Raw genomic sequence first — 25,477 nt, forward strand, 5'->3', positions numbered from 1 at the left:
TTATACCGTTTGACAGGAAAATACCAAGTAGTTTACCTGATCATAGCGGTTAAATTAGTGTGTATGGATGTTGAATTGGCGGTTGATTTGATCAAAATATTTGTACTTTAAATTTAAAAATAGAACACTATTAAAAAAAGAAAAACATAATTTTCAATAATTCAAATTTAGAACGTGTTACAGACAACTAAAACATTGTATATTTTTTTAACAGTACTACTCCAACAACCGTTATTACAAGGTAAGAGTTTATTTTACTTACCTATTTTTTTTATTTATACATATAGAAACTCTTTTCAAAGTATATTAATGTAGAATGAGCTGAAACTTGTACGCTTAATTTTTTATGGAATTGGTTGGCGGACGAGCATATAGGCCACCTGATGGTAAGTGGTCACCATCACCCGAGACAATGAAGCTGTGAGAAATATTAACTATTCCTTACATCGTCAATGTGTCACCAACCTTGGGAACTAAGATATTATGTCCCTTGTGCCTGGAGTTACACTGGCTCACTCACCCTTAAGACCGGAACACAACAATACTGAGTGCTGTTATTTGGCGGTAGAATAACTGATGAGTGGGTGGTACCTACACAGACGGGCTTGCACAAAGCCCTACCACCACAATACAATTATTGCGGGTTCAAACAAACAGGCAAGTAGGTACTACTTAATTTTCATGTGCTTAATTTGTATTTATGTATGTCATCTCATGTTCGATGATGAAGGAAAACATCGTAACGAAAAATAACGTAATGTTAGTGGAAATAAGAGTAAAAGTGTTGTATTATAAATAAAAATATATTAACTATTAGCTGCTAGTAGTGCCAATTAAATTTCAAGCTAAGTTATTTGCAAATAGCGTAAAAAATGTAAGGTTTGTTTGTTTTTTCCTACTTCAATTGGAAGAAGATGTAAATTATGTTTTTTTGCTAACGGCCTATAATTTGAGTACCGTCAACACCACAAAGTTAAGTCTTTTTCTCATAAGGGGATTGGGAGGAGTACGTTAAGTACCATGGTCACATATAAAACAGGACGGTACATATTTTTTTTATCATTATCACATATTCTTTCTAACTTATGAAGTGAACTGAGTTACGATGATAGATAAGAAATACAAACAAAAAAATTTGGGAATACCTAAATTTAATGTTGCCAAAACTTCATTAAAATCCTATTGCAATGCCGTTATAGCGTCTGAACTACTTTTATGAAATATCCACTGAGTTGGCCATAGTGAAGAGAGTTTTTTTTTTTAATACACTTGTAATGTAACACACCTACCAACTGTTGAAACAAAAAAAAAACATTTTATTTTATATATGTTGGTAACACTTCTCAACTATTTAAAGATATTTCCCTTTAATAAAATGCACTCTATTTCTGTTAAAATAAGATTGTTATTGCATTGGAATAATACTCCATAGAAATGACGAGTGTCGGTCGACCGCTGTCACTCGTCAATAGTATAGTTGTTCCGCAGTTCGCTTACTAAAATTTATATAAATTTAGTCCATCTAAGAACATTCAGTGAGATTTATATTTATTATAAAATAGTTTATCTAGTCTATTAAGCTTAGTTTTACTCTATAACAAGCAATAATAATAGAATAATCATGGAAAACGACATCTTAGACTCGCTCAATGATTTGGGGTAAGTCAAACATAAGGTTAATATTTCTAGTAAATGTAACAAGTATTAAAGCTTTTCTGTCATTAATTTCACAGCCATACTTAGGAAAAGGTTTATTATGCTTAAAAAAGCTGAATATAATCAACTGTTATAGGTTATTTTAATAACCAAATGTCAGTGAAGCCTGGTCGCCGGTCTTCCTACTTGAATTATACTTTTAATAAATTAACGGGTAGTATAAGTTATCCAATAAGGAATTTTAGATTTAAAGTTTACAAAATAATTAATTTACTTTGTCATCAACAAACACTGAGTAAATATGGCGTAATCTTGCAAGTCGTGAAATAATATCGGTATTATTATTTTAATGATAAATTCATTATTATAACACGTATTACCATATGGCATACTTAATTTTACATGTTTTATGTATGTTTATAGTATTAAGAATGTAGGAAATCTTAAGATAGTGTAAAAATCAATATATCTCAAGGCAAGAATGTGACATGGCATTATGAAATTTACTTGTGTCAGAAAAAACTCTTCAATTTATGAAAACTTTCTTTCTTTATATAAGATCCAATTTTTAAAAGCTATGTCAGTTTTTTTTTTTTAGTAGTAAATACCTTAAACCACAAATTTGACTGACATATGTAAGTTCTATTTTCATATTTATTATTTTTTCTTTTTTTGAGGAGTTTAAGTAATGGTTCATGTTCTTCTATGAGTTATTTCTGGGAAATGATAAACAGCTCTAATATATCAAGCACAATCAACATGTATTGATTAATATATATATTTATTACATTACAACACAATTTATTACACTTAAGTAAGAAATCTATGCAACATAATTTTTTTTTGATGCATAATAAATACCACAGATTATTAAATTATTTAAAATCTCGACCTATTTATGCTTTAATTAAATGTAACAGTTTATTGTTATTTACTGCTCTTGTGGTGGCTTTATTTAGTTTAAGGGTTTGACTTGTTAGTAGCTGTGATTCGACTGTAATTATCATTTTTATCAGATCAAGATAATGAGAGAAATAATGCTATCAATTCATCAAAATGTACTTTAATTGATATATTAATGTACACACATACAAATATTATAATTCAAAGCCGATTGTGTTTTTCTATCTGTCAGTCTATCCTACACCATTTCATAGTAAAAACAAATGAACAAACAATTATACAAGTTATTTGTTAACTATGTAGTTAACTATAAAAAATATTATAAATTCATATTTTTTATAGTTATTTGCATAAGATTTAATTCACCACCACCAGAATAAAATCACTTGTTACCATTTATTTCCCTATTTCAGCTATGAAGGTCCTCTCTCAGAAGAAATTGCCTTCTCCAAAGCTCTCGATGGGGGAGCTAAGTCCCTTGAATACACTAAGCTGGTTCACATTTTAGCTGAAGAGCTCAAGAAACTATGTAATCTAGAAGAGACTGTCAATATGATGAACAATACGGATGAATCAAGTTCATTCTTACTTGAATTGAGTTCCTTTTTAAAGGAACTTGGTTGTCCATACAAGAAATTGGTAACAGGTTAGAAATTCAATTTGTACCTATAAATTACAGATCTTATCACATTTACATTTTACATGGACATAAAAATTCTAGGTACGAAATGTCACTATTAAGTGCAAATACTTACTAAAACCTTGTCTGAAGCGTGCTGCATCTTCTGATTTAAGTTTTATGTATATTGGTTTAGTAGTCTCATTTAGGCATCATAAATGTTTCACTGTTTGTAAGTATAGGTTAGTGTAGCTTATACCGCAGAGTGCCTTAAGTAGTGACCAATTAAAAATGTACTGACTAGTTGGTAAAGCTGATTTTACGCCTTGACTAGGCAAGTGACAAATTCTTGATAAAATATATATGTATATAGTGTCTTAGGAGTTGTCTGCTTCAATAGTCTCTTTAGCCTGCATATACCTACATAGTCAAAACAACCAAAATCATAATATCAGTATGACCAGTGATTATTTGTTGTTCAGTAATACTTTACTTCATTTGAGAAATTTCATGTTTGATATACTTTGACAAAGTTCCATCACATAACCATAATGATACCACATACATTTTATTCAGTATTTTTTAAGTACTGATGACAAAAACATGATACTTTTTCACAGTTACATTTTTCTAATTTCACAGGTCACATGTCTTCCCGTCTACAGAGTAAAGAGGATAAAATTCTACTCCTAGACTATTTAATATCAGAACTGATGGCAGCTAGAATGATAAGCGTGGATGGTCAGAAAGATAAGCCTAGTTCTGGAATGGAAATTGTTATGGTATTATACCTTTATTTCAATGATTTTGTAATTAAAACATAGTTAATTTAGTCACTGTAATCCTGTGAAAATGATATTTTTGAAAAATACTGTACCCTATTCCGATGGAAGTAGGAAAAAAGATCAATAAACCTTAGATTTGATTAGAATATTGACTTTTACCACCTTGGTAGTTAATCAAAGTAGGTAGGGATAGCAAAACAATGCTTAGTATTCATTTTTTTTTGGTTTTAAGCATTTTTTTTTTAATAATATGCGTGTGTGTGATAGCTGTTCCATTCACTGCATACATTCCCCAGCTCTAGATCATATGAGTGTGACGTTACATGAAGTTCAGAACTTTGCTGAAACTCTTTGGGAGAAATGTTTTAGGAAATAAACCTAATTAATTATTTATGTAATGTATTAAATTGTGTCATTTCATCATACAAGAGAAAGTTTGATATATATTTCAAACTGAAATAAACCAACTTTTATTATTATTCAAGGGGGTAAAATGATTGATAAGGATCATTAAGTTCTTTAAGGATTCATCTCAAATTGCTTTTCATGTGGTCGAGGCTGTGGGTTTGACTAATATTTGTTATAGTTTGATTTTTTTTTTAGCAAGAATCTCCAACTGCCAAGGATTTAAAAGATATATTAATTACGTTGAAATTTAACAAGCCCCCTCCAAATATAACGCCAGAGATATTATTTTCGAAGTTGGAAGCAAAACTAAAGGACACCATACAGAAAGAAGGTTTGTCATTCATATTTAATTATCTGTGTGATTTTTTTATAGTTACTATTAAGTGACCAGCTTTTGAGAAGTCTTGGGTAGAAATCAAGAGTCAAGTTAAATTGGTCATCTAAAAAATTTTTTATTTGGTTTTTGTGAAGAATTTCTTTCCCTAGTTTCAAACTTAGCAGTGCTTGAACTCCCATCACCTATAAAGCACATTAACACTCTATGACTGAACTCTCTCTATGAATAGATTGTATTTGTGTGTGTGCTATAACACTACTTAAGTAAGGGAGCGTTCAAGTGTTAAGTAATACAATTTTTGAAGATTTTTGACCCCCGCTACCCCTCTCTAAACTGTCGTTACGTAACACTCGAGTGACCATTTTTACCCTAAAGTCGCAAAAAGTTATGTCATAGTTATTATCTCTGGTATAGTTTTAATTGACTTTTCGGTAATAATAATACTAAATACAAAAGAGATTATTAGCTCACAACATCTGTGTATTTTGTTTATTTTTTAACAAATTAAAAATGTCGACCAGACTAATACAATCGAGGGATTCCCCGTAAAATGTAAATTAAAAGTGTTGCCAATTTGTGAAAACCTCCCTTCCCTTCCCCTTTATTTAAAAAAAAAAACAATGTTATATGTATATAGTGTTGTAAGAAAGACTCTCCCAACCCCTGAAACGCATCGTAACGTTTTAAAAAACATCCCCTCCCCCAAATTGCGTTACCTAATACTTGACCGCCCCCTAATCGAATGTGTTCTATTTTCCTTTTAGTATGGTTGTTCTGACTGTACAAACAACATCAGTTTTAATATAGATAAAACGAAACTTTGATGCTGTTGATGAATGCTATTAAAAGTAAAAAGTAACAGCCTGTAAATTTCCCACCGCTGGGATAAGGCCTCCTCTTCCATTAAGGAGAGTGTTTGGAACATATTCAACCACGCTGTTCCAATGCGGGTTGGTGGAATGCACATGTGGCACAATTTCGTCGAAATTTTCCTTCCTCACGATGTTTTCCTTCACCGCTGAGCATGAGATGAATTATAAACACAAATTAAGCACTATATATAGTGGTGCTTGCCTGGGTTTGAACCCGCAATCATCGGTTAAGATGCACGCGTTCTAACCACTGGGCCATCTCGGCTCTCGAATGCTTTTATTAATTATTTATATTAAAATTATTTTAGGTGATCAATTAGTAGGTAAGCCGTTATACAATAAGTCAATACCGGAAAAGGATTGGAAACAATTGGAGACATCGTTCAAGGAAATGTACGAAGAGTATAGATTGAGGAGAGAAACTCTAATTACAAGATTAGAATGCACTATACAAAGTTTCGAGGTAATTATGTCTAATATACAGTCACAGTAAGAAAACCTTTTCCTTTATCAAGTCTTAAACACTTATTACCTCTTGAATCTAAACATCAAATCATTGCGACGCAATATGTCATTCTCGATCGGTAAAGCAGATTATCACTTATACTGAGCACACGAAAATAGATCTTAAGGTGACGAGCCTTTTGTTACCCCACATGTACATTTCAATGGCAGGAGTATATGAGATAAACAAATTTTTGATATAAACATTTTATGTAATTTGCTAATAGTTCTGGTATATTATACATGAGGGAGTAGCTTGTACCAGCTTGTTTATAAAAAAGCATGACGTCAGCATTGCAGACTTTACGAATATCAGGGTTTGGCTCTTTATCCATCCTCGGAGGTATGAAATTAAACTCAGGAAATATTATTCTCTGATTTAATCCAACCTCAGTAGGTCTGATCGCTTCGACGGTTCGAACAAGTCTGTCGAATGTCGATACCGGTGCGCGCTCGGCCTTTTTATAACAAAATTGGGTGGGAGCACTATTCATTCAAAATAACACCCATTTATGGATACTAAATATCGTCAAATATCATCATATATCAGATTCTCCCACATTATGTGGGACTTGTTGATACTGAGTGCACCATAATACCAGAAATACCCACTCACTCGAAATTGTTAAAGTGTGTGCTAAAAGATATTACAAAACTAATGATTTCTTAGTTGACCGAGGAAATATGACATTTACATTATTTTATGAAACAATAATTGGAAAATATGACATTACAGAAAAACCCAGAAAAAATGTTGACATTATTATTCATATGTAAAATATATCCTATCACATCAGATATTGGACCGCCAAACAGCTAGACTTAGTATTATTGTCTTACGATTTTGATGGTGAGTCAGTGTATTTACAGGCACAAGGGACATAACATCTTAGTTCCATAGGCTGGTGGCGCATTGGTGATGTTAAGAGAGATAGTTCCTAAAACACCAGTGTCTCTAATGTCCCCAATGTCAATGGCCGGTGGTGACAACTTACCATCAGGTGGCTCATATCCTTTAACATAATGGTCATGGCCATTTTATAAGCCATTTTTATTAGAATATTGTCTATTGTAATAAAACAATATGAAGATTTTAAAACGCTTTATAATTTCAGTGGTCTGATCGTCTCAAAGCGAAGAAAGACAGCATCCAGTCAACGTACAGACCGAAGAGAGAAAATTTAAAAGTTAAACCCGATGTCAAGTTCTCAGACTTCCTAGCGGCGAGGACGGCGCTCTTACAAGTTGAGAAAACGTCGAGTGCGAGCGTTAGGAAGAATACAATGAGTGACGTCAATAAAGTTCTCATAGGAAGAGTAAGTTTTAATATTAATAATCTGTGATACAAAAATCAAAAAAAATTTTTTTTTAAATTATGGCGATGTTGACGGTACTGCAGTACTTATGTCATAGGAAAATTGTGAAGAGTAAGTTATAATAATCTGTGATACAAAAAAAAAGTATTGAAAAATTATGGCGATGTTGACGGTACTATGACAGAACTTATGTCATAGGAAAATTGAAAACCGATTGGCTTAACATAAGAAACTTGATTGCTTATTGGCAAGTGTAAGATTTGAGTTATATTGTCTTTATTCTGATTGGTCAGAATGATTATGTCAGCCAATTATCGCATCCATACATTGATAAACTTTATTAGGTTTTGATGAAATGGTCCTTTACAATCGTCCTAGGTATTTTCCAATGATAGGTCAACCAATCGTCGGATTGCCACTGTGATATACACAAGTGATACTGTGGTGGTATCTCTGTGTTTTTTAGTACATTAAATTCCATAAAGACTCAAAGAGGTTTTCAGCAAAATCATACAGTTACAGTTAGATTATTTTATGACATATTAGTATATAAATCTGTCAAAAATAAATAAATAAATAATAAATATGAGACAACATCACATACATTACTCTGATCCCAATGTAAGTAGCTGAAGCACTTGTGTTATGAAAATCAGAAGTAACGACGGTACCACTAACACCCAGACCCAAGACAACATAGAAAACTAATGGTAATCTACATCGACTCGGCCAGGAATCGAACCTGGGACCTCAGAGTGGCGTACCCATGAAAACTGGTGTACACACCACTCGACCACGGAGGTCGTCTAATAAGACAATTTTATATGATGTAATAAGACAATTTAATACATTACATAAATAATTAATACTAAGCATTGTTTTGCTATCCCTACATACTTTGATTAACTACCAAGGTGATAAAAGTCAATATTCTAATCAAATCTAAGGTTTATTGATCTTTTTTGCAACTTCCATTGAAATAGTGTACAGTGGTTTTCCAAAATATCATTTACACAGGATTACAGTGACTAAATTAACTATGTTTTGATTACAAAATCAATAAAATAAAGGTATAATACCATAACAATTTCCATTCCAGAATTAGGCTTATCTTTCTGACCATCAACACTTATCATTCTAGCTGCCATCAGTTCTGATATTAAATAGTCTAGGAGTAGAATTTTGGTGTGTACACCGGTTTTCATGGGTATGCCACCCATGAAAACCGGTGTACACACCACTCGACCATGGAGGTCGTCTTCATATAAATGTACTTAAATAACATTTTACTTTAAGGTTCCTGATAGAGGAGGTCGTCCCAATGAACAACAACCTCCTCCACCCGAAATGCCTTCCTGGCAACAGCGGTCATCGGCCCCACAGGTAACATTAATTCTTAACAAATGTAACCTCAATATATTAGTTCTTACTAGATGACATTGAACCAATGTCCCATGTCTTGCTGTAATAAGTATCTCATATGGTTGAAAATAATACTTTCTATCCTTTTAATATTACAATTTAATTTAATACATTTTCTTATGAAATTATTAGTCAGAAAAATTAGCTAGATAGTTATCAAGTGAAAAAATGGACGATGTATCCTGGACTATATAGTCCAAAATTTATAAAGAAATTATTCACTAATTGTGATTATAATGAATGTGTTTATAGTTGATGTAGATCAGTGGCAATTGTTTACATTTTGGCTGTCATAGTGTACTCAAGATTTGTAGAATTAGCAAGGGTATGCAAATGATTGTAGCGTAATCTCATTTTTGTATATTATAACTGGACGACATAAGAAATTTTTTTTTATAAAAATAGACACAGTTTCATGGATCTATCGTTAAAAAATACTGCAGCCAGTATCTCTTGCCTTTTCAAATAAAACCTGTTTATGTATGTTTTTTTATGTTATAGGTTAGCGAACAAGCATATGGGCCACCTGATGGTAAGTGGTCACCATCACCCATAGACAATGAAGCTGTAAGAAATATTAACTATTCCTTACACTTTCAATGTGCCACCAACCTTGGGAACTAAGATGTTATGTCCCTTGTGCCTGTAGTTACACTGGCTCACTCACTCTTCAAACCGGAACACAACAATACTGAGTACTGTTATTTGGCGGTAGAATAACTGATGAGTGGTTGGTACCTACGCAGACGGGCTTGCACAAAGCCCTACTAGTAATAAGACTTTATAGGATTTTTTTTTTTTATGAACATAGGCACAGTTTCATGGATCTATCGTTAAAAAATACTGGAGATAGTATCTCTTGCCATTTCAAATAAAACCAGTTAATGTATGTGATTGAATTTCCCAGCGTGGCGGTCGTGGGGGCGGTGGTGGAATGGGCGGGGGGCCCGGTGGAGAGAGGGGTCGTGGGGGCCCCGGTGGAGATAGAGGTCGTGGGGGGGGCCGCGGGGGTGGTCGCGGGGGTGACGGCCAGCAGCGCGGGGGGACGCCCCGAGGCGGTCGGGGAGGGCGGGTTCAAGGAGGATATAACCAATCTGTTGATCAGAGGTGAAAATGATTTAATTCCAGTGTCTCAAAACCACAAATAAACTATTTTGTCAGTGAATTATCACCTATCAGTGGCTGAGATCTTGATGTGATATTAATTATGGTTTGAACCACTGATTTCTAATTTACATTTGCTTATAATAATAAGAGTCGAGATGGCCCAGTGGTTAGAACGCGTGCATCTTAACCGATGATTGCGGGTTCAAACCCAGGCAAGCAGCGCTATATATATGTGTTTAGTTTGTGTTTATAATTCATCTCGTGCTCGGCGGTGAAGGAAAACATCGTGGGGAAATCTATATGTGTCTAATATCATCGAAATTCTGCCACAAGTGCATTCCACTAACCCGCATTGGAACAGCGTGGTGGAAAATGTTCCAAGCCCTCTTCTTAGTGGAAGAGGAGGCCTTATTCCCAGCAGTGGGAAATTTACAGGCTGTTACTTTATTTTACTTTTTTATAAGAATATAGATGTTACTCATGAGACGTTCCTGATGAGCTTGTCTTTTAAATTATCTCTTTCGTTTATTCATGTCGTACAGACCTCATACGAGTCCCGGAATGAATCAGAACCAACGTAACTACCAAACATACGAAGTTCCACCCGGAGGTTACAACCAGGGCTACCAGCAGAACAACTACCAGGATTACGACCAGGGTAACCAGAACCGCGGCTACAACCAGGGGCACGGCTTTAATCAGAACTACAATCAAGGTTATGACAGTAGTGGGGGTTATAACCAAGGTTATGCGAATCAAGGTGAGTTAATTATTGTGTATGGTGGTTGGACTTTGCGCAAGCCTGTTTAGTTATACAATATACAATTATTAAAAAGCATATTATTCGATACAAGATTTTGTAGATGATAAAAAAGCGTGGAGTTAATACCTGTTGACTTCCAAGCAGGATACATTAATTGAAATAATTGTATTTAATTAACATGACGTTGTATTTTTTAAATGTTAAAAAAGAGTAACTACTGAGTTTCTTGCCGGTTCTTCTCGGTAGAATCTACTTTCCGAACCGGTGGTAGCTTCACTTAATTGTAAAATGACGATTCAAAAGTGCTTATAAAAGCCTACTTGAATAAAGTTTATTTTGATTTTACAGATATACTTAGTACTGTTTAGTTATGTAGCAAACATTCTTCAGATGTTCTACTGTCAAACAGCCAAATTTAGTATTGTTGTGTTCCACTTTGGAGAGTTAGCCAGTGTAACTGTACAAGGGAAATAACATTTTAGTAATCAATGTTGGGATGCATCGGCAATGTGAGGAATGATTAATATTTCTTATAGTATCCGTGTCTGCCAGGGTGTCTACAGGTGGTGACCACTTATCAACATGTAACCTTTTTCTTGAGCGCATGCTTATATTGTAAAATAAAAAAAAAAAGATTAAACCAGAATATCATGAAAAAATTATTGCTTATAAAAATGTAAGGAGTGAAATATATTCTTTACAGAGCTGTAGTCTATGGGTGGTATTACCCGCATATTATATAAAAAAAAAGTTTCTCCCCCCCTTTTTTCCGTATTTCTAACAATACATTTGTCCACCAGGAGGGGGTTACAATAAGGGTTACCACAGCAACCAACGCTACCAGAACGAGCACGATGACCGCGACAACCGCAGGGGTGGTTACAGGGGAAGACGCTAACATTTACTCAAATTTTATAACATAAATTCTAAAACTACACATTCAACTAGATTTGAACACAGTGACATACAATTTACATACAATCACAGCGTAAAGAACTACCAGTGGCCCTTTGAAGTCTCGCGAAATTCCGCTTATGAATATTTCCGTAGGGTTGTCACATTAGTTAGTTATTTTTTTTATACTTATCATTTTATTGGTAGTAAAATGTAGGGTACTAGTACCAAATTTGAATGGTAACAATAAGTAAATATGATTTTTTTTCTTAATAACAACAATACGAAAAATTACAAAATATTGAAGCTCAACTAAATAACACAAAGTTTGTATGTGAATTTAGATTTGTACAACCCTGAAAAATAATTTCACCTGTCTAGGGGTGTCCATTGGAACACTGCTGGTAATTCTTCACACTGTGCTGTTAACATAACCGCTAGTAATCTATTAGTAACTGTCGATATTTTATACATTGTATGCGAGTTAAAATTGCGTTTATAATATTTTTTCTAAAGTTTGTTCCTAATGTATTCAAGTAGGATTCATATTACTCAATTTTCTATCGGATTTGAGTGATGAAGCCGTTTTTTTTATCGACAAACTATCGATAGATTTCCAATTTGACTAATAACTTAGTTGTCTGGTTGCTTTACGTATAAATTATAATAAATAAACTCAGTTTAACTTTGTTTGAAACTATCATTAACTGCAGTGGGAAGAAATATGAATACGTTTTGTTAATATGCGATGATTAGGTACTATAACAAATGTTAAAAAGCCTTTATTTTTTCCCTTGTCTCCTCTAAACTTCATATCTCTATGTCATTTGTGTAGTTAAAGTTGTGCAAAGATATCAGTGTGTCAGGATACTGCCTTATATATAGATTTAATGATAACGCGTTGCTTTAAATCAATATTCAATAAACCGATAGACTGCAAATTATTAGGTGTTATTTATTTAAATTAATTGCCTCGTATAGTAACCTAATTAGTCTTGTGGGTAGCTAGTGAGGCCATAGATCTCTTTGGTTCAATAAAAAATTATATTGATTGTCTGTAACACGTGTACAACTAAAATTTGTCATCGGAACAACAATTAAGAAATGACACTTTCAATGCATAGTAAAGGATACTTACATATAAAATATATCACTAAATTTAAATACATAATAATATATAATAACATTTTTGAACCTTGCAATATTGTTCACATAATATTATGTTATATAATTTTCTGTTTTTAAAACAATATTGAAGGTTTTATAATAGTACTATGAAATTTTATAATATTTACCTGTGTTCAATAATTAAATACATATACATATTTGTATAAATTTCATAAACTGTGTGTCAACAGCTAGACTGAATATTCTCATTAACATGTAATGTGTTTTGCGCTTTTTATTTAAATAAATACTTATATTAATTGTGTTATTTTTATTTTAATCTGTAATTTAACTTTTTTTTTTTTATTAACAGGAATAATGTTTATAGTACTTGTTGCAAGTATTCAAATTGGTTGTAAGGTCTTAACGCAATAATTTCAAATCGTCTAGAAAATATGTAGCATATTAGACTAAATATTTTTTACCTGTTATAGCCGAATGTTAAGATTTCATAAATAAAACGATTTTATAAAATTATTTGTATTATTGTAGAGTAGTGTTATCCCAGGACTTTTAATAAATAATGCTTAAAGTTAAAAATAATAGTTTTGTTGTACGACCTATGGTTTTTCTTCTAAACACATCAAATTTCTTTATAATTGTCATATTAAAATAATCATTTTTTCTAAATGACCTTCACTAGCAGAGAAAGCTGACGTAATACGGAGTAGGTAATTAGGTAATAATAGGTAATTTAGGCAACAATATTGTTTTTGCTAAATTCAAAAGCGCATTAAGTCGAAAAGAATAATAAACTGTCGTAGATATGTCCCGGGAATAGATATCTTAGGAAAGGCTTTGTAGCTTATTCTACTAAACCATTGCAATCAGTGCTGATTTTTATCATATTATTTTTTATGACCTACTCTATAAAAATTACGATAAAAGATATAATAATCTAAATCGAATTAGTAGCTTTTGTAACGCCACGCTATATACAAAGCCAAGCCAAGCCAAAGCCAAAGTTATGCCACGACTATTTGCAACGTCGTATCCGGTTATACATTGAGAGGAATTGAATACCCAACCATTCCTTTCCAAATAACATTCGCTGATTTATGCTACTGAGTCTGTTGCCAATGGCAACCGCACTAACAGAAAAAAAAGAGGGATGTCGCTATAGCAACGGGCAAACAATAAAAAATATAAAAGACGAATAATAAAAAACTATGTAGGTATAGCATGGTAGTTGTTATTACCTACCGCTTCACTTTCATATAGCGTAGGGCTCATGTCGAAAAATACGCCAGTGCAGATTTCTCATTGGAATATGGCAACTCTTATATGGTGGCATTTGTATTGAACTTTAACTTTTTTTTTAAATAACGTCTAACAATGGCTTGGGACTGGAATTAATGTATGTTACCTAATTTTGATTAATTTCCAGATAGTATGCAATAAACTCCATAAAAAAACGCCTCTAATGTCGCCGTTTCTTGGACGTCGACTAATTATAAAATTATTATCATATGTAGCTTATTATATATTATATTAGACTATCTGTACAAGTTTACTATAAGATTTTTTTATGATGTTATGCCAAACAGAATAAGTTATTAAAATGGACAGGTAAAATAAAATAGTTTAATATCAGATTTCAACTTGGCTCGTAAAAAAAATATTTACAAACATTTTAATTCATTTACAGGTCCTCTGTACTCCACTTATATACTTCTTCCTCCTGAGCCTTTCTCTTGCTTTGCTGGTCAAAGTATTTCTTTTCGTAACCATTAGAGCGATCTACACCATCCCACCTGTATCCTGGTCGAATATTAAAACGATTTGGTGGAAAATTGCCTTTATAAGTTGGTTTTTCTGAAAAAAAAAGCAAAAGTAATAGTTTAGATACAGACTATATGTTAAATCTGGCTCATTGTAGTTGTCGCCAGATCAAACTACTTCCAAGACAAAAAACAAAGATATTGGGATCAAACTCACTTCGGACCGGGAATAACCCTATTGAGTATATCTATAGAGTAACAAAATGCCCTAAGCATAAAAAGCCTGAAGAAATTTTGCATATAAGCCATTCGGTTGTGTGGGTTTTGCTGTCAGATTATGGGGGATCAGGTTAAAATGGACCACGCTTGTTTTTGTCCATACAATTGGGTTGTCTACTAATAACATGGCCCAAATGTCTAGTCTCTCTTACAGATGGCTATTTAGGCCAAAATCGGTCAGGACCTTTATGTAACAGGCTCGAATAATATGAGGAATAGACTAAGGAAAATATTTGGGGAAATTTTCTACCACAGGTAACACTAGTAATTATGAACTCTTACCGGGTCCCAACTCTCCTCTCTCCCTCTTCTTCTCTCTTATGTACTTCAGCATTGGGTCTCCGGCTCGTTCGACGTCACGCAGCTGACCTTCGAGGTCACGGTCGTCTTTGTACCGAGCGAGAGGCTTCGACGCTTCGTGTATGAAATCTTGGACTGCTGCTTGCTGATCTTCGATTTGTTTGATCCTATATGGTATGAATAAGTAAGATAATGTTAAGGTAACTTTCTAAGTCTTAACCAGAATAAAGGCCATGATCGTATGTTTTTAGTTCATTTAATTGTTAATTAACTTAGTGTATTCGTGTAAGCCGTCTTGACTATCAGATATTCTACCGTCAAACAGCATTTTTTTATGGTATAGGTTGGCGAACGAGCATATGGACCACCTGATGGTAAATGGTCACCATACTTTCCGAACCGGTGGTAGCTTCACTTAATAGTGAAATGACGATTCAAAAGTGGTTGTAAAAGCCTACTTGTATAAAGTTTATTTTGATTGATTGATTACCCATAGACAATGACGCTGTAAGAAATATTAACTATACCTTAAATCGTCAATGCACCACTAACCTTGGGAACTAAGATGTTATGTCCCTTGTGCCTGTAGTTACACTGAATCACTCACCCTTCAAACCGGAACACAACAATACTGAGTACTGTTGTTTGGCGGTAGAATAACTTATAAGTGGGTGGTACCTACCCAGACGGGCTTGCACAAAGCCCTACCACCGAGTGAACTGTACTGTAGTAACTGACAGAAATACCACCCTGTTTATAATCAAAATTTATAATAAAAAATACTAGATTATTTTCCAGCCTGCTATATAGTGGCGAGTATATGGATTACAGAAGTAATGTGTATACATATAATTATAACTATTTTTTTATATCTGTAAGATAATAAGAAATTGGGCTAAATTTGCCGCCCCGCTAAACATGCCGCCCTAGGCTTTAGCCTACTTAGCCTATTGGTAAATCCACCACTGGCTCTGTTACTATTACTTACATATATACAATTTGTACAGATAACAGTAAATAAGTTTATCATACCCTCTACTCCATTTCTTGTATTTCTCGTCCAACTCCTTTTGTCTCTCTGCCTTTTCCCTTTGCATCTGTCTGTCTTGGGAGGTGTCTCTTTTACCTGAAATAATAAGATTTTTATACAAACTATCTAATCCTAAAATACACAATTTTCAGGGTGTGGCGGAATATGCTCCTAACCTTCTCAAATTGAGAGTTCTTAGCCCAGCAGTGGGAAATTTATATATAATATATACAGTGTAAACTCTTTATAACGTTATCCTTTATAACGATAAACTCGTTAAAACCCATATATTGATACACTCTTTATAGCGATATAGCCATTCTCTATTAAGAAATGTGTTAGTAACTATTTATTTTCCTACTAACCCAATCTTATCTAATATTCGAAGCATAGAGTCAGCATTTTTCGCAGCTAATACAATCAGTATTATTTTTAATTAAGATGAAGAAGATAATCAAGTGGACGAAACCAATTGTTACTAAGTTGTTTAATGAAGACGATTCCACCACATACACTAGATATGAATACAATACATAAAAAGTACTGGCATAGCAAAAAACGTCACAAAAAGTATTCGGACTATATGTGTAACAATAATTTATAAGCATATTTTATCTATATCAATTTTGATTCGATCGATTTGGTTTTTGTTCACTCCATATAATGATAACTCTCCATAACGACAGAAAATGCTCAGTCCCTTGAGTTTCGTTATAACGAGTTTACACTGTATATACTTTAATGTAAAATAAAATGTAATAAGCACCTTATTTACAATAGCGGCATAAGAACTATTTTTTTTATTTAATAAATCCTGTACTCACTCTTCCTAGACACAGCTTTAGCATTTCTACCGGACATTTCATCTGTCATGTGTTTAAATACTTCTTCTTCTCTCCTTCTAAACGCTTGATTCTCTTCTTTCAATTGACCAGCATCTTGCAGGCCAGCTTTCTTGCCGTCTAAAGTTTTTTCCATTTTCTTATTCGATGGTGGAGGCTCATCATTTCTGTAATCTCTTCCACTATTCTTGTTTCTTTCTCTTCTTGGGGGCGACAAGTCGGAATCACTCTCATTTGTCCTCTCCGTCCTTCTATCTTGCCTCTGAAATTGGTCTGGCCTTCTATTCTTAGGCGACCCTCTCCTTTTATCAATGTTTTTTCTATCACTATTCTTATATTTCTCATAATTGTCTTCCTTCTTTCTTCTTCTTGGGGAGACATCTGAATCCTGCGATTTTGGTGACTGTCGTCTTGATTTCCGAGGTGGTGACAAATCTGAGTCATAATCGTTACTTCTAGGCTTGAGTGAGTTGTCAGAATTAGACTTTTGTTTGCGTATGTTTCTATTGTCTGGTGAACGAGACCTGTTTTTTGATCTATTGGGTGAAGTTTCTCGACTATTAGATCGCCTTGATATACTTTCTTGTGTATCCTCAAAATCACCCCAACGGGATGGCTTTCTTTCTCTTTTAACCTTACTGCTGCTAGATTTCCTCGGTGGAGATAATTGAGTATCATAATTTCTATTTGCTTTAGAGGATTTTTCTTTAGGTCTCTTTCGTGGGGGCGATACATCTGAGTCATCGTTCTTGTTCATCCAATTTGAGGTATGTTTTCTTCTCTGAGGGCTGCCCTCATCCCTTTGACGGTGCCTATCATTATTTTGTACTGCCTTTTTAGAATTCCTTGGTGGGGAAGGATCTGAGTCATAATTTTTATCTTTTGATTTATCTTTCCTTCGAGGTGGACTGAAATCACTATCACTGTCTCTGTTATTCTTGGAACTTTTCGTCTCATTTTTCTTAGAGTTCTTCCTTGGTGGTGAAGGATCGGAGTCATGTTTATTATCATCTTCAGAGTCGCTGTACATTTTCCCGAACACAATTTCATTTTCTTTCGCTACTTCTTTATTATCACGTTTAACTTCTTCAATTTGTAATTTACTGTTAAAGCCGTCATCCTGTAAACGAAATTTAATCATCATTTTATTAATTATTCTAAAGTGTAACAAGCAATGACACCACTTCTAATTTATGAAAAAAATATTTGAAAACAAATCAGTAGAGGGTTTTTGTTATTCACATTAAGTTGGAAACATCAAGAATGCTACAAAGATGCATTAAATAGCAAATATTTACATTAAATAACAGACCACAAGTGAGAACATTCTGAATTGCAAATAGATTTAAGCAATAGATTTTTATGACTGTTGTATTATCAAAATCAAAATAAACTTTATTCAAGTGGGCTTTTACAAGCATTTTTGAATCATCATTTGACAATTAAGTGAAGCTACCACCGGTTCGGAAAGTAGATTCTACCGAGAAGAACTGGCAAGAAACTCAGTAGATACTCTTTTTCAACATTCAAAAAATACAAAGTCATGTTAGTTAATACAATTATTTAAATTAATATATCCTGCCTGGAAGTCAACAGGTAGGATCTTTATAAGCAATAAAGTATTTTATATCTTTTATAAAAAGAGTTGCCTGCTACTGGCTACTAATACTTATTACAGTGTGTTCTTTAAGTGTCTAAAATATTTATTAATTAGATGAAATGAATTCAAATTGAACCAAGATCAAGCAACAGTTAGATATTATTACATATTTTCAAAGTTATATTTACATTCTAGGTTATGAACAAAAGTGATAACTGTTATAAATTAAAACAAATACCTGATTAATTACTCTCCACTTGGAAGATGTTTTAAAATCTTCCAATTTCCTGATTTCTTCTGGTCTCTCGTCAATGATACCGACTACCTGGGGTGCATCTTCACCCTCGTTCAATATGTCCAGCTCGTCACCACCCAACGGGCGTAACTTTGTGAGATCTATGTCGTCATGGATTATTCTAAATCTGAAAATGAATAATGCATTGGTATGATCACTAACTATTACAAAACAAAGTTTCCCCTCGTCTATCTGTCTGTTTGGATGTAATAATATCAAAAACTAAATAAGCATTTCACAACTGTTATTGTGTCTGGGTTTAGTTATAATGAAAAAGGTTAAGGTGGTATATTATTAAGGATTATAAATTTACTATAATATGATGATTGTTGAATAATTTTAATATGCTTTTAGTGGAAATAGGAAATAGTGTGGCATAAAACGATTAGTAGATGATTTCACTGATAAGAACAAAGGATATTTTATTGGTAATTTCTACTCAATTGAAATTATTACATTAAACATCACACACTAATGTTATAAATATAAACTATTATGTATATGTTGATCCTATAATGTTACAATACCTTTTTTGACTCTTATTAGCGTAAATAAACCTCAGGCAGATATGGGTTATTATATATTCATTTTAAGCATTTTGTAAAATAATTGTGACTGTATTTTTTGTTTAATTTCTTATATTTTTGTTTAGATATGTATTACAAGTCGTTGAAAAGTAATAATACCGTATATGAATAAAACATAAACAAGAAAGTTTACCCTTTTCCTTTGATAGTTTTTTTCTTTTTTTTCTTCTTTTCAGCTGATCGACCAGTTAAATATTTTTGTAAGTAAGCTTTTTGGTTTATTGCCGCAGACATTTCTCGTTTTTTCTTTTATATTGTAAAGATAAAACTAAGGAATAATCACGAAAATAACGCGTTGTGTCAATTCAACGTGACGCAAGAAATTGACTAGCATTTTGACGTTTAAAACGATGTCTCTAAAACAGAGTATAGATATTGTAGTAATATTGAACCTTTTTACTTTATATTATTTTATAACTAATGTCATTATGTCACACTAAGAACTATGTACTATTTTATGTAGAATAAAGCCATTTATACGGTGTTGTCTTATTACAAATTATTCTACATAAAATTTAAATGTATTTACAAAATGGATAAATACTTGAGACCTGATCGTTTGGAAATTGATCCCTCCAATAGTTCCGCAGCGCAACATTGGGGACATTGGAAAAGAACATTTGAGAGCTTTCTTACGGCTTCTGATTTATCTCACGTGTCAGAAAAGGTACTTACATATAAAAAACTTGATTTACTTATAAATCATATATCTTCTAATGTATATACATATATCAGCGAATGTTCGACGTATGAGACAGCAATAGCTACATTGGATAAAATATTTATAAAACCTAAAAACATTACATTAGCAAGACATGCTCTAGCAACGAGAAAACAAGGAATTGAAGAGTCGATAGACAATTACTTACAGGCATTGAAACAATTAGCAAAAGAATGTAATTTTAGAAATGTTGACGCAGAAACAAATAAAAATGATAATATACGTGATGCATTTATATCTGGAATACAATCTAATAAAATAAGACAACGTCTCCTAGAAAATTTAGACATGTCACTAGATGACGCTTACAATCAAGCTTTATCTCTAGAAATAGCAGAAATTAGTTCACAGCAGTTTAATATTAGCGTAAATGCTATTCAAAATAATAAATCTAAGAAGAATAATATTTTAGTGCGTTCAGAATCATCTCAATATGATAGTACAAAAAGTTATTCAAATGAATCTTTTAATAAACGGAAATGCTTTTTCTGCGGTGATCGCATTCATATTCGCAAAAATTGTCCGGCAATAGACGCAATCTGCCAAATGTGTGGTAAGAAAGGCCATTTTGCTAACGTTTGTCGCAGTAAAATATATAATAATGCAGCAACAACTGAACAACACGAATCATCTGCTTGCATAGTTGCTGCATCTCCAAGCTCGTTAAAAAAAGCAACCCTGCCTGCCTACATAAAGGGAATTCGAGCACACGCGTTAATTGATACTGGAAGTTCTGTGAGCTTTATTAATGAATTTTTTTTTAAGCTTTGTGGATTAAAGTGATTGCCTAGTAATCAAACTATTTCTATAGCATCGACTAATTTCACTTCACTAGTTGAAGGAAAAACTATTGTATCAGCAAAAATAGGAAATCACCAATATGAAGGCTTAAATTTATTAATTGTAAAAAACCTTTGTGCTGATTTGATTATAGGTCACGATATACTTGAAGAACATTCATTTTTGGAATTTTCTTTTGGAGGACCTAAAGAGCCGATAATAGTTTGTAACGTAGCAGAAGCATCGGTTCCTGCCGTTCCTTTATTCGCAAATATTTCTTCTGACTGTAAGCCAATAGCAATAAAGTCTCGCCGATTTAGCGAAGATGACAAACAATTTATTACTCAAGAAATTAGAAAGCTTTTAAGTGAAGGTATCATTGAAGAAAGTACTTCGCCCTGGCGAGCTCAGGTTTTAATAACAAAAAATGAAAATCATAAGAAACGTCTTGTCATAGACTATTCACAAACAATAAATAAATATACGCAATTGGATGCTTATCCGCTTCCCAATATAGAAGAAATGATTTCTCAAATATCGAAATATTCTTTCTTCAGCACAATTGATTTACAAAGTGCCTATCACCAAATACCGATACTAACTAAAGAAAAACAATATACAGCTTTCGAAGCAAATGGGAATCTCTATCAATTCCGACGTATTCCCTTTGGAGTTACTAATGGTGTTTCCAGCTTTCAAAGAACCATTGACTGGGTGTTAAAAGAAGAAAAACTCAAAGACACATTTGCGTACTTAGATGACATAACTATTTGTGGTAAGACATTAACCGAACACAATGAAAATTTAGAAACATTTTTAGCTGCAGCTAGAAAGTATGGTCTCACTATTAACAAGGACAAAAGTAAGTTCTGTCAAAAATCTATAAATATTTTAGGATATAATATTAAAGACCAAGTTATAAGACCCGATGCTGATCGCCTTCGACCTCTGACGTCTTTACCACCACCGACAGATTTACCATCGCAACGTCGGATCGTTGGAATGTTTGCACATTACAGTCGGTGGATACCTATTTTTTCTGAAAGAATTCATGCTATATCTCACAATAAAATATTTCCATTTTCTGAAGATTTAGTACAAAGATTTCAATAATTAAAAACAGACATAATTAAATCAGCTGTTTATGCAATTGATTCTAGTCTTCCACTTACTGTCGAGACCGACGCCTCTGACCATTCTATCGCTGCTGTTTTATCTCAAGATGGTCGACCTGTCGCATTCTTTTCTAAAACATTAAATCTAACAGAACAAAATCATGCAGCCATTGAAAAAGAAGCTTATGCCATAGTAGAAGCTTTAAAAAAATGGAAACATTATCTTATTGGTAAACCTTTTCGACTTATAACCGATCAAAGATCCGTATCATTTATGTTCAATAATAAATTGACAAATAAAATTAAAAACGAAAAAATACAGAGATGGCGTTTAGAACTGGCACCATTTAAGTATGATATAATTTATAGACCAGGTAAGCAAAATGACGTTGCAGATGCATTGTCACGTATTTGTTGCTCAGCTCAAGCACAACATACAAAATTGATCTCACTACATGAAGCTTTATGTCACCCTGGAGTTACAAGAATGGCTCACTGGATAAAAATAAAGAATCTACCATATACTATAGAGGAAATTAGAAATATGATAAAATCTTGTCGTGTTTGTTCAGAAATAAAGCCTAATTACGTACGGAATTCTATTCCTAGCCCAAACATAATCAAAGCTACAACTCCATTTGAAAGATTAAGTCTAGACTTTAAAGGACCAATTCCTAGTAATACAAAGAACAAATATATACTAACTATAATTGACGAATTCTCACGTTTCCCATTCGCATTTCCATGTGCCGATGTCTCGTCAAAAACTGTAATTAAATATCTAAACGAAATATTTCTTATATTCGGTATGCCATCTTTCATACATTCTGATCGTGGTACAGCATTTATGTCTTCAGATTTGAAAGAATTTATATATAATCGTGGAATTGCAACGAGTCGAACGACGCCATACAATCCTAGAGGTAATGGTCAAGTAGAACGCCTTAATGCCACTTTATGGAAAGCTGTACAATTAGCATTACGTTCTAAAAACATGCCCATTGAGAATTGGGAATTCGCTCTACCTCAAGCATTAAATTCTATTCGCTCTCTTCTTTGTACTGCTACAAATTGCACGCCACACGAAAGAATGTTTATGCACACAAGAAAATCTGCGAATGGTGTTTCTGTACCTAGTTGGTTGATAAATTCGGAGCATGCTTTAATGCGAAAATTTAATCGCACAAATAAATATCAACCACTAGTTGAAGAGGTAGAATTGCTTCACGTTAATCCTAATTATTCTCACATACGTCTATCGGATGGTTCTACTGGAACTACTGTTTCAAACCGAAACTTAGCACCTTTAGGCCAAAGTCAAAGAGAATTTAATGAATTAATTGAAAATGAAATACCGAGTTATGATGAACAAAATTCACCCAGGGATGATAATACATCAGATTCTAATTACGAATCTACAGAAGAGCAATTACCTGAAGGAAACCGCTCCACATCTGTGGAAGAGGAAACAAGTTCGCGTAGGTCAAACAGAGAGCGTAGACTGCCTACGCGATTACAAGACTATGTTTTAAATTAAAGTGTGGGTGAATGTAGTAATATTGAACTTTTTTACTTTATATTATTTTATAACTAATGTCATTATGTCACACTAAGAACTATGTACTATTTTATGTAGAATAAAGCCATTTATACGGTGTTGTCTTATTACAGATATACTTTTTATTGGTTGAATGTGAGTTGTTTTGCCAATTACTACAATAGGCTATTTGAAAATGCGAAAAATAAATCGTGAATTATTGTAATCAGTGTATATTATGAGTTTAAAAATGGTTATTTACTAACGAAACTTGAAAATAATAATTTATTTATTCAAAAATCAATAAATAAAAATGCATTTTTTCAAACGAAACGCTCCTGATTGGCCGGGCTTATGATGAAGTCACTATCTTGTAAACCTTGCTTTTCTACTATATGTACCACAGATTAAAATACAGCAAAGTGACGTCACCGACCCCATTGCAGCGCCATATTGTCCAAGTATCGTTTTCGCTCGTTACTTAAATATGGAATTTTTAATATGATATTTTCGGCAAATATGTACTAGAAATAAAAAAAATCAACTTTTACTGGGTTCCTTAACCTCTACTAAATAATATAAAATGGATTTTAAAAACCAGTCAAATAGCCTATTTTAAGTTAAGTTTTTAGGAGTAAGTAATATAGATTTAAAATAAACGAACGAACTTTATTGGCACTGAGCCTATTGTTGTAGTACCTAAAACATTTCGGACGGATAAGGACGGCTTTAACAGTAAATTACAAATTGAAGAAGTTAAACGCGATAATAAAGAAGTTGCGAAAGAAAATGAAATTGTATTCGGGAAAATGTACAGTGACTCTGAGGATGATAATAAACATGACTCCGATCCTTCACCACCAAGGAAAAACTCTGAGAAAGATGAGAAGAAAAGTTCCAAGAATAATAAAGACAGTGATAGTGATTTCAGTCCACCTCGAAGAAAAGATAAATCAAAAGATAAAAATTATGACTCTGATCCTTCCCCACCGAGGAATTCTAAAAAGGCAGTACAAAATAGTGATAGGCACCGTCAAAGGGATGAAGGTAGCCCTCGGAGAAGAAAACATACCTCAAATTGGATGAACAAGAATGATGACTCAGATGTATCGCCCCAACGAAAGAGACCTAAAGAAAAATCGTGAGTACTATTGTTTCATTAATAACTTCGAGAAATAGGAAGGATTGGGAAGACAGCATAACAGAGGTGCCCTCTGGTAGTTATATGGGCACCTCTCCAGCCCCTACTACGGTGGTGTATGGTTCTTGACACAGTGTTGGAAGACGCGGTGAGGCAGCAAAATATATCACAAGAATCATCATCAGTACGGAAAAGCGGATGAGAAGTCACAATAAAAGGAACCCAAACATCAAAGGGAAGTGAGTAGTGAGTGAACTCGTGGAAAATCGTGAGTACTATTGTTTCATTAATAACTTCGAGAAATAGTGCAGTGAGATTACCAATAAAGTGCAAATAGTAGTAAAGTTAACTCCGGATTTGTAAAATATTTCAAGATAGTTTAAGTAGTTTAGGACTTAAGAATAATTCGTTAAAAAGTGATACTACGGGGAACCTATGCCGGATTTCCACTAGACATTACATGTAAAAACACTTAGAAAAATTTAAAAAAAAAATTGGACTTAGAAAAATTTTGTCACATTATATAGGGACTTTAAGTATTTCAATTGTTAAGTGTTAGTATAAGATTATATTAAGTTAAAAATTATCTGATTTCATTGTAAAAATATATATTGATTTGGTTAAAATGGAAACATTAAGCAGAATTCAAAAAGACAGAGGTAAAATTAATTTCAAGAAGTCGCCGAAAGAGCGTCTTACAGTATCTTATGTTGAAACTCGTCTTGAGAATTTAGAGACACAATGGATTTTATTTAAAGATAGTCACTTTAAAATGC

General features: G+C 33.2%; 2 protein-coding genes across 2 annotated transcripts; one reads left to right on the plus strand and one right to left on the minus strand.

Annotated features, from left to right (window-relative positions):
• Positions 1-1,445: 1,445 nt before the first annotated feature.
• Positions 1,446-13,014, plus strand: LOC124540734 (protein FAM98A). Its single transcript, XM_047118422.1, has 10 exons — positions 1,446-1,659; positions 2,973-3,205; positions 3,821-3,960; positions 4,567-4,702; positions 5,889-6,043; positions 7,200-7,400; positions 8,697-8,783; positions 9,730-9,929; positions 10,472-10,689; positions 11,493-13,014. The coding sequence occupies exons 1-10, from the start codon at positions 1,622-1,624 to the stop codon at positions 11,588-11,590; spliced, it is 1,506 nt and encodes a 501-aa protein (XP_046974378.1). The 5' UTR covers positions 1,446-1,621; the 3' UTR covers positions 11,591-13,014.
• A 1,309-nt stretch (positions 13,015-14,323) lies between these two features.
• LOC124540774 (BUD13 homolog) lies at positions 14,324-19,734 on the minus strand. The gene is made up of 6 exons (XM_047118483.1): positions 19,541-19,734; positions 18,764-18,947; positions 16,908-18,045; positions 16,086-16,179; positions 15,036-15,220; positions 14,324-14,568 (listed from the first exon to the last, which is right to left on the minus strand). The coding sequence occupies exons 1-6, from the start codon at positions 19,639-19,641 to the stop codon at positions 14,396-14,398; spliced, it is 1,875 nt and encodes a 624-aa protein (XP_046974439.1). The 5' UTR covers positions 19,642-19,734; the 3' UTR covers positions 14,324-14,395.
• Between the last annotated feature and the right edge of the window lie 5,743 nt (positions 19,735-25,477).

The sequence above is a fragment of the Vanessa cardui genome, chromosome 26, assembly GCF_905220365.1.
Source record: "Vanessa cardui chromosome 26, ilVanCard2.1, whole genome shotgun sequence".
NCBI lineage: Eukaryota > Metazoa > Arthropoda > Insecta > Lepidoptera > Nymphalidae > Vanessa > Vanessa cardui.